Source organism: Pristiophorus japonicus, chromosome 24 (genome assembly GCF_044704955.1).
Source record: "Pristiophorus japonicus isolate sPriJap1 chromosome 24, sPriJap1.hap1, whole genome shotgun sequence".
Lineage (NCBI taxonomy): Eukaryota > Metazoa > Chordata > Chondrichthyes > Pristiophoridae > Pristiophorus > Pristiophorus japonicus.
The window spans coordinates 27162756-27173516 of NC_092000.1; the positions used below are offsets into that span (position 1 = coordinate 27162756).

A 10761-nucleotide genomic window follows, 5' to 3' on the forward strand; every position below is an offset into this window, starting at 1 on the left:
CGCTCTCCCTTGCCTTGCATTCATCCTTTGTTTGGGACTCTGAGTCATCTGGGTCACCTGAGGCCTGCTGGCAGTTGCAGACTCATGGGTTCTGCCCTGTACATTTCTGCTCGCAAACACAGTTCCAGTTAATTTATGAACATTGCTAGCACTTGTGTGCTGAGAGATGTGTTTGGTGTTATCACTGGTGGACATAAACGTCTGTGTTATCGCAATGGCCTTACTGAGGGTCGGTGTCTCTACAGTCAAAAGTTTTCGTAGGATGGTCTCGTGGCCAATGCCCAGCACAAAAAAGTATCTGAGCATTTGCTCCAGGTAGCCATCAAACTCACATTGTCCTGCAAGTTGCCTTAGCTCGGCGACGTAGCTCACCAGTTCCTGACCTTCAGATCGCTGGCACATGTAGAACCGATACCTCGCCATCAGCACGCTCTCCCTTGGGTTAAGATGTTCCCGAACCAGTGTACACAGCTCCTCATACGACTTATCTGTGGGTTTCACCGGAGCCAGAAGATTCTTCATGAGGCTGTAGGTCGATGCCCCGCAGACCATGAGGAGGTCCGCTCTCCTTTTTGCAGCGCTTCCTTCTCCGTCCAGCTCGTTGGCTACAAAGTAATGGTCTAACCGTTCGACATAGGCTTCCCAGTCCTCACCCTCCGAGAACTTCTCCAGGATGCCCAAGTTTGCTGCATCTTTGCGTTGGATTCGTATACTCGTCGCCAGTTGTTATGTTCCTAACACAGATGAGACTGCACACAGGGAGGTTAAGACACTCGTTATTAAGACACTCCAGAATGAGTAACAGGCCTTAGGGGGCCGGCTTATATACAGTGCTCCCAAGGGATGCTGGGATACCTTGGGACTTCAGGGGATGCGCTCACTGGTGGCGGAACATGGAAGTGCATGCTTTACAGATACACAAGATGACTAATTGGATAGCACGGCCAAAGAACCGGCACAGGCACGATGGGCCGAATGGCCTTCTGTGCTATATCACTCTATGACTCTAACCTCTCCAACCCCCACCCCGGTAATTCGACCTGTCTCTCTCTTCTAGTAATTGTCCCTGTTCATCTCCTGCTGCCTTTTGCTGTCATCGTTCTACTTTTTTCTCTCTCAATGCGTTTCTCCTTTCTCCTTTTCCTTGCATCTTTATTTCTCGTTGTGTTTTTTTCTCTCTTGCGCTCTTTCCCTCTCTCTCTCTCTTTACCCCTCCGCTCCTCAGAGCTACAAAAGGAGACTTTGATGCTTGAATAGCTGCAGATATGATCTTTTATCTCGCTGGGTGCAAGTAGAGAGACCAGGGCATAGGTCTGAGAGGGAGTGGGTTTAAAGTGAGACACTTTGGTATTAAACTTGGCAACTGAGGGAGCGCTGCACTGTCGGAGGGGCAGTACTGAGGGAGCGCTGGACTGTCGGAGGGACATACTGAGGGAGCGCTGCACTGTCGGAGGGGCAGTACTGAGGGAGTGCTGCACTGTCGGAGGGGCAGTACTGAGGGAGTGCTGCACTGTCGGAGGGGCAGTACTGAGGAAGTGCTGCACTGTCGGAGGGGCAGTACTGAGGGAGCGCTGCACTGTCGGAGGGGCAGTACTGAGGGAGTGCCGCACTGTCGGAGGGGCAGTACTGAGGGAGCGCTGCACTGTCGGAGGGGCAGTACTGAGGGAGTGCTGCACTGTAGGAGGGGCAGTACTGAGGGAGTGCTGCACTGTAGGAGGGGCAGTACTGAGGGAGCGCTGCACTGTCGGAGCATATTACTGAGGGAATACTGCACTGTCGGAGGAGCAGTACTGAGGGAGTGCCGCAGTGTCAGAGGCTGGCCTCTCGGGTGGATGTAAAAGATCCAATACCACTATTCGAAGAAGATATAGGGGAGTTCTTCGTGATGTCCTGGCCAATATTTATCCCTCAACTAACATTACTAAAACAGATGATCTCATTGCTGTTTGTGGGAACTTGCTGTGTGAAAATTGGCTGCTGTGTTTTTTCTACATTACAATAGTGACTTCATTGGCTGTAAAGTGCTATGAGACATCCTGAAGTTGTATAAAGCGCGATATAAATGCAAGTATTAACTCCAGTGTTTAATATGGGTACCTCCCTCATAGGCTGGAGAGCTCCCCTTGGAGCAGTGTGAGTGCAGTGACTGTACTGAAAGTCTCAAATACAGCGTCATTGAATTCTCGACTGGCTCCTGGGGCACTTCGGGCCTCTCTCCTGCTAACTGCCCTGAAACATGTCCTGTGTGTAGAAAATTGCCCAACACCTGGCAGTGCAATGGCATTGTCTCAGTAACCTGGCCTCCCACCGAGCGCCCACTCTCCCTGGGGTATGGGTCCCACCGAGCGCCCACTCTCCCTGGGGTACAGGTCCCACGAACTCAAACTCTCCCTGGGGTACAGGTCACAGGGGCATCGACTCCCTGGGGTACAGGTCACAGGGGCACCGACTCTCCCTGAGGTGCGGGTCCCACGGACACCGACTCTCCCTGGGGTATGGGTCCCACAGACACCAACTCTCCCTGGGGTACGGGTCCCACGGACACCGACTCTCCCTGGGGTATGGCTCCCACCGACACCGGCTCTCCCTGGGGTACGGGTCACAGGGGCACCGACTCTCCCTGGGGTACGGGTCACAGGGGCACTGACTCTCCCTGGGGTATGGGTCCCACAGACACCGACTCTCCCTGGAGCACGGGTCACAGGGGCACTGACTCTCCCTGGGGTATGGGTCCCACAGACACCGACTCTCCCTGGGGTACGGGTCCCACAGACACCGACTCTCCCTGGGGTACGGGTCACAGGGGCACCGACTCCCCCTTGGGTACGGGTCCCACAGACACCGACTCTCCCTGGAGCACGGGTCACAGGGGCACTGACTCTCCCTATGGTGCGGGTCCCACAGACACCGACTCTCCCTGGGGTACAAATCCCACAGACACCGACTCTCCCTGGGGTATGGGTCCCACAGACACCGACTCTCCCTGGGGTACGGGTCACAGGGGCACTGACTCTCCCTATGGTGCGGGTCCCACAGACACCGACTCTCCCTGGGGTACAAATCCCACAGACACCGACTCTCCCTGGGGTACGGGTCCCACAGACACCGACTCTCCCTGGAGCACGGGTCACAGGGGCACTGACTCTCCCTATGGTGCGGGTCCCACGGACACCGACTCTCCCTGGGGTATGGGTCCCACAGACACCGACTCTCCCTGGGGTATGGCTCCCACAGACACCGACTCTCCCTGGGGTACGGGTCACAGGGGCACTGACTCTCCCTATGGTGCGGGTCCCACGGACACCGACTCTCCCTGGGGTATGGCTCCCACAGACACCGACTCTCCCAGGGGTACGGGTCACAGGAGCACCGATTCTCCCTGGGGTACGGGTCACAGGGGCACCGACTCTCCCTGGGGTACGGGTCACAGGGGCACCGACTCTCCCTGGGGTACGGGTCACAGGAGCACCGACTCTCCCTGGGGTACGGGTCACAGGGGCACCGACTCTCCCTGGGGTACGGGTCACAGGAGCACCGACTCTCCCTGGGGTACAGGTCCCACGGACACCGACTCTCCCTGGGGTACGGGTCACAGGAGCACCGACTCTCCCTGGGGTACAGGTCCCACGGACACCGACTCTCCCTGGGGTACGGGTCACAGGAGCACCGATTCTCCCTGGGGTACAGGTCCCACAGACACCGACTCTCCCTGGGGTACGGGGTCACAGGAGCACCGATTCTCCCTGGGGTACAGGTCCCACGGACACCGACTCTCCCTGGGGTACGGGTCCCACAGACACCGACTCTCCCTGGGGTACGGGTCACAGGAGCACCGATTCTCCCTGGGGTACAGGTCCCACAGACACCGACTCTCCCTGGGGTACGGGGTCACAGGTGCACCGATTCTCCCTGGGGTACAGGTCCCACGGACACCGACTCTCCCTGGGGTACGGGTCCCACCAAGCGCCCACTCTCCCTGGAGCACGGGTCACAGGAGCACCGACTCTCCCTGGGGTACAGGCCACGAGCACAGCCTCTCCCTGGGGTACGGGTCCCACGGATGCTGGCCTGGGACCACAATGGAGAACCCCATTCCGTCGGGGCATCTCCTAACTTTTTGTTGTGCTTTGTTTCCGTTTGTGTTGGGAGCTGGTGGTTCTCACTCTGTTCCTCTGGATTTCCGTAGATTGTCGATCGAGGACTGCAGACGTCGGTGGTATTTGAAGACGATCTAAGGTTTGAGATCTTCTTCAAGCGAAGACTGGGGTATCTGATGAAGGAAGTGGAGAAGGCTAAACTCGACTGGGACCTGATGTGAGTGAAAAGCCCTGGGCTGCCGGTTCTGTCCCATTGACCTGCTTTTCCATTGTGCTCCATGCCTCACTCATGCCACCTGCACCACACACCACGTACCCCTGTCAACGTCGTTTTGGCTGGTGTCTGGGAATGCCAGATAAAGCGTGTCTCCCATTCCGGCATTCACATAAGAAATAGGATCAGGAGTCGGCCATTTGGCCCCTCGAGCCTGCTCCGCCATTCAATAAGATCATGGCTAATCTGATCATGGGCTCAGTTCCACTTCCCTGCCCGCTCCCCGTAACCCTTTATTCCCTTATCGCTCAAAAATCTGTCTATCTCCGCCTTAAATATATTCAATGTCCCAGCCTCCACAGCTCTCTGAGGCAGAGAATTCCACAGATTTACAAACCTCTGAGAGATGACATTTTTCCACATCTGTTTTAAATGGGTGGTCCCTTATTCTGAGACGATGTCCCCTAGTTTTAGTTTCCCCTATGAGTGGAAATATCCTCCCTGCATCCACCTTGTCGAGCCCCCTCATTATCTTATAAGTTTCAATAAGATCACCTCTCATTCTTCTGAACTCCAATGTGTATAGGCCCAACCTACGCAACCTTTCCTCATAAGTCGACCCCCTCATCTCCGGAATCAACCTAGTGAACCTTCTCTGAACAGCCCCCAGTGCAAGTATATCCTTCCTTAAATACGGAGACCAAAACTGTGCGCAGTACTCCAGGTGTGGCCTCACCAATACCCTGTACAGTTGTAGCAGGACTTCTCTGCTTTTGATTTCCATCCCCCCTTGCAATAAAGGCCAACATTCCATTTACCTTCCTGATTACTTGCTGTAACTGCATGCTAAGCTTTTGTGTTTCATGCACAAGGACCCCCAGGTCTCTCTGTACTGCAGCACTTTGCAATTTTTCTCCATTTAAATTATAATTTGCTTTTCACAAAACTTACTGTGATGCAGCTGCTGGTGCTCAGTATAAAAGCAGCTCTAGAGTGTCGGCTGTGGCTCAGTGGGTAGCACTCTTTCGCCTCTGATTCAGAAGGTTGTTGGTTCAAGTCCCACTCCAGGGACTTGAGCACAAAGAAACCTAGGCTGACACTCCCAGTGCAATGCTGAGAGAGCGCTGCACTGTCGGAGATGCCGTCTTTCGGATGAGTCGTTAAACCGAGGCCCCGTCTGTTCTCAGGTGGACGTAAAAGATCCCATGGCACTATTTGGAGGAAGAGCAGGTGTTTCGTTATCCTCAACCAGAATCACTAACACAGATTATCTGGTCATTATCACATTGCTGCTTGTGGCAGCTTGCTGTGCGCAAATTGGCTGTCGCGTTTCCCACATTACAACAGTGACTGCACTCCAAAAGAACTTAATTGGCTGTAAAGTGCTTTGGGACGTCCGGTGGTTGTGAAAGGCGCTATATAAATGCAAGTACTTTCTTTTAGGGGCTATTTAACACCACTGAGGGATCACTGACACTCAAAAGACTGCAACGGTTCAAAAGGACCCATCACTGTAACCTGCTCAGGGCAGTTGAGGATGGGCAATAAATGCTGCTTTGCCAGCGTTGCCCATGCCCAAACTGGCCCGTGAGCTATTTCTGCCCTCAATCCCCGAATTACAGCTGGAGTTGTCTCTGCCTGCACAGTTTCTGTTTGTAGCCATGTGGTCGGTTTGGCATGTTTCGGGCGTGTTTACATTTTCGACAGCAAAATAAGCACGGCTGAAGTATATTTTCGGGCACTGATTGAGGCCCCAGATAAACCACTAACAAGAGCCTGGGCTTCACTCACCCAGACCTGTGGTCACATTCAAAGTTGGGAGAAGCCTTCTCGTACAAGACTAGATGGACACTCCGTCTCAGGCGTGTGAACCTGCTCCGCGCAAGAGCAAAACCCCGTTACACAGAGCTGCCAGCCGTGGCTCAGTGGGCAGCACTCTCACCTCTGAGTCAGAAGGTTGTGGGTTCAAGTCCCACTCCAGGGACTTGAGCACGTAAATCTAGGCTGACGCTCCCAGTGCCGCACTGTCGGATGGGGCACAAAACCGAGGACCGGTCTGCCCCCTCGGGTGGAGGTGAAAAATCCCACTGCACTCTTCGGAAGAGCAGGGGAGATCTCCCCGGTTTATCCCTCAACACCTTAGAAACAGATTATCTGGTCATTTATTTCATTTGCTGTTTGTCGGAGCTTGCTGTGCGCGAATTAGCTGCGGCATTTCCTGCATTACAACAGTGACTACAAAAATACTTCATTGGGTGTAAAGCGCTTTGGAGCACCCTGAGGACGTGAAAGGTGCTATAGAAATGCCAGTCTTTCTTCACTGTAGAATGCAGTCATTTTGGATTTGGGAGCAAGGTAAGGTATTTAATAATGCTTTAGGAGAGACTTGGAGGAGACGTCAATGAAAAGTACACTCTACTGAATTACCCCAGAGCAAGACGTCAGCCTTACCTACTGTCTATAGTAGTTTCAGAAGGGGGTTGTCATAAGAACATAAATAGGAGCAGGAGTAGGCTGTTTGGCTCCTCGAGCCTGCTCCGCCATTCAATACAATCACGGCTGATCTGATCTTGGCCTCAACTCCACTTCCCCGCCCACTCCCCATAACCCTTGACTCCCTTATCGTTCAAAAATCTGTCTATCTCCACCTTAAATACATTCAATGATCCAGCCTCTGCAGCTCTCTGGGGTAGAGAATTCCAAAGATTCATGACCCTCGGAGAAGAAATTCCTCCTCCTCTCCGTTTTAAATGGCGACCCATTATTCTGAAACTATGCCCCCTAGTTCTAGATTACCCCACGAGGGGAAACATCCTCTCTGCATCAAGCCTCCTCAGAATCAAAAATGTCTCAATAAGATCACCTCTGATTGATGGCCGTGCCTAGGCCCCAAGCTCTGGAACTCCCTCCCTAAACCTCTCCGTCTCTCTACTTTTTCCTTCTTTAAAATGCTCCATAAAACCTATCTCTTTAACCAAGCTTTTGCTTCTGCCGTAATTTCTTCTTGCGTGGCTCGGTGTCAAATTTGATCTGTTTTGTCTTACAATACTGTTGTGAAGCACCTTGGGACGTTTTACTATGTTAAAGGTGCTATATAAATAAAAGTTGTTGTTGTTGTAGGTGTAAGATTCAATGAGGCACTCGATGCTATTGAGAAGCAACGTCCCAGCCTGAGCGGTGCCCCGTGTCCCACTGATACACCAAGGACGTCAGTCCACAGTCAGCGGGGGAGGAGTTGGAGAGAGAATCGGGGGCGGGTGGCTTTTCATCGCGGTGCTGGCGATTGACTGACCGCTCTGCATCTGTGACCCTGTTTAACTGCAACAGTGGGGGTTGTAGGTTATTAAACGTGTGTCTTTTCTGTATTGGGAAACTGGTGATTTGAGCTTTGATCTATTTATACTGCACATTCTCTGGGATGCCATCAGCAGGCCGGGGCCATTAGAGGGAGTAGCATGCGGTGGCATACCACTGCAGAGAGCAGAGCGTGCAGGAGGGCGACGACTGCGAGGCCAGGTCGCTGACTGCAGTGCGGGCAGGCACAGCAGGAGCGGCGAGGTTGGGGCAAAGGAGCGGCAAGAGTTGGTAGAGGGGTGTGATCGGGGCCCTCGGAGGTGAGGGCGCAGGGGCAGCACGGGCCCAGCCCACACTGCGTGCGATATGTGCGCGCACTCGGTCCGTGCAGCAGAGCTGGTCTCCAGTCGCCTTGGTTAATCCTTGGACCAAGACCTAGCTCTGTCGAGTCCGCTGGTGTGCAACGGCCACCACACCTTAAAAAAATCCACGCACAGGCATCTTCCACCCTTCAACATGTAGTTCGGTCCTTCATTGAAGCACCTGTGAACACATCCCTCCTCGGCGTGGAAGCAAGTCATCCTCGATTCGAGGGACTGTCTATGATGATGAAGAAGCACCAGCAGAACATATGGACAAATTCAGCAATAGCTATGATCAGTAGGGCCTCTGAGGTTCATTCAGCTCACCGGCTGTGAAAATCCCATTACAATCCTGTCCATTTTATGGTACCAATAAAGGTTTCAGGGCAGGATTCATGGCAAGAGATTGTAGCGCAGGTCTCTCACAGGAATTGCTTTCTGATAACATAATAGGAGCAGGAGTAGGCCCTCGAGCCTGCTCCGTCATTCAGTAAGATCATGGCTGATCTTCTACCTCAACTCCACTTTCTGCACTGTCCCCATATCCCTTGATTCCCTTAATATCCAAAAATCTATCGATCTCTGTCTTGAATATACTCAAAGACTGAGCCTCCACAGCCCTCTGGGGTAGAGAAGTCCAAAGATCTCTTTCTATTTTCCCTTTATCAGTTTCGTAGCCCTGCTTTGCTGAATTCTAAAATCCTCAGGCTTACTGCTCTTTCTGACATTATAAGCCTCTTCCTTTGATCTAATACTATAAAAGAAAAGAAAGACTTGCATTTATATCGCGCCTTTCACGTCCACTGGACGCCTCAAAGCGCTTTACAGTCAATGAAGTACTTTTGGAGTGGAGTCACTGTTGTAATGTGGGAAATGCAGCAGCCAATTTGCGCACAGCAAGCTCCCACAAACAGCAATGTGATAATGACCAGATAATCTGTTTCTGTTATGTTAATTGGGGGATAAATATTGGCCCAGGACACCGGGGATAACTCCCCTGCTCTTCTTCAAAATAGTGTGGTGGGATCTTTCACAGGCACCTGAGAGGGCAGTCAGGAACTCGGTTTAACGTCTCATCTGAAAAACGGCACCTCCGACAGTGCAGCATTCCCTCAGCATTGCACTGGGAGTGTCAGCCTAGATTTACGTGCTCAAGTCCCTGGAGTGGGACTTGAACCCACAACCTTCTGACTCAGAGGTGAGAGTGCTGCCCACTGAGCCACAGCTGGCACATTGGAACACAGAGTGTAATGGTGAAACTCCCCACGATCGGGATTTACTTCACTGTTCATCTTTAAATGCATGTTTTCAATCCGCCCTCATTCCATTCCCTTGCATCTGTTCAGATGCTGGCTTGCCTTTATGATTGGTTCAGTTGGTTTCTTCGTTGAGGCCTTGATCTTCTGTAAGGTGTCTCACTCGGTTCCTCCCAGGGTCCCATCTGCGTTTCGTGTTGACCTGCAGTATTTAGTGATGTGCCCCCCTCCTCTGCTTTGACCTCCTGCAGTTCCGTTTGTTTAACAAGGGCCCCCTGTCTCTGTTTCCGTTCCCTGCAGCTACATTGGCCGAAAGCGGATGCAAGTGGATCACCCGGAGAAGCCGGTGACCGGGGTCCGAAATCTGGTGGAGGCCGATTACTCCTACTGGACGCTGGGATACGTCCTCTCGCTCCAAGGGGCGAAGAAACTCCTCAATGCCAAACCATTTGATAAGATGTTGCCCGTGGATGAGTTTCTGCCGGTGATGTACAACAAACACCCTGTGTACGTACCGTGGGGTCACAGAGTGAGCTGGTCCGAGCGCGGAATGAAATAAAAGGGGGAGGGCTGGGGGAACGGGGCACTGGTGGATGGAGTCATCCCGGCATAATTGGGTTAGGAAGGTCCTAGACTGGCGGGAGTTCAGGGTCTTCCCCCCCCTTCTTGCCTTTGGCAAAGTCTGGCCAGGTGTAAGATGCATGGTAACCGGGGGGGCGAGTGCAGTGCAGTGCACTGTGGTATAATGCCGCTGTGTGGTATAACGGCGCGGTGTAACCGGGCTCAGGGCGATGTAACAGGGCACGGCACGGTGTAACCGGGCTCAGGGCGATGTAACAGGGCGTGGTGCGGTATAACGGCACGGTGTAACCGGGCGCGGGGAGGTGTAACGGGCGCATGGCGGGATAACGGCATGGTGTAACCGGGCTCAGAGCGATGTAACAGGACGCGGTGCGGTATAACAGCACGGTGTAACCGGGCTCAGGGCGATGTAACAGGGCACGGCACGGTGTAACCGGGCTCAGGGCGATGTAACAGGGCGCGGGGCGATGTAACAGGGCACGGCACGTTGTAACCGGGCGCGGGGCGGGATAACAGAGCGCAGTGCACTACAGCACGGTAGGTTTGAGAATATTTGGCCACACGGTGATGATGCAGTAGCATGCTGTCGTGGAGTACGGGAGTCTGGTGGGAGGGGGCGCAGGAAGCTGTTGGGAAACACGGGAGGCCAATGGGGGGGGGGTTGCTGGCAGCCGGTGAGGGGGGCACTGGTAAGGGTAGGGTTGAGGTGGGTGGAGGGGGGGGGGGTTGAGAGGTGTGGTTGAGGGGAGGGGCTTAGGCAGGGTTGAGGAGAGGGGCAGGCTTGAGAGGAGTGGCGTGGGAGGCTGGAGTGCGGGCGTGGGATGGGGTGGGGGGGTGGGGGTGCGGGAAGCACTTGCACCAAAAAAAAATCACCCAGTAGAAACCGTCTCCTAATGTCTTTTAAAGGGACACTCCTCCCTCTGACATCCTGGTCTGGCTGGTGTAACCCTGGTATA

The 10761-nt window shown here is 53.5% G+C and overlaps 1 protein-coding gene across 1 annotated transcript in view; it reads left to right on the forward strand.

Annotated features, from left to right (window-relative positions):
* The window catches only part of colgalt1a (collagen beta(1-O)galactosyltransferase 1a), an 83941-nt gene that overhangs the window by 64234 nt on the left and 8946 nt on the right, over window positions 1-10761 (forward strand). The window contains 2 exon segments of the mRNA XM_070867362.1: window positions 4187-4314; window positions 9524-9730. Of these exon segments, the coding sequence (XP_070723463.1) occupies window positions 4187-4314; window positions 9524-9730 (335 nt within the window).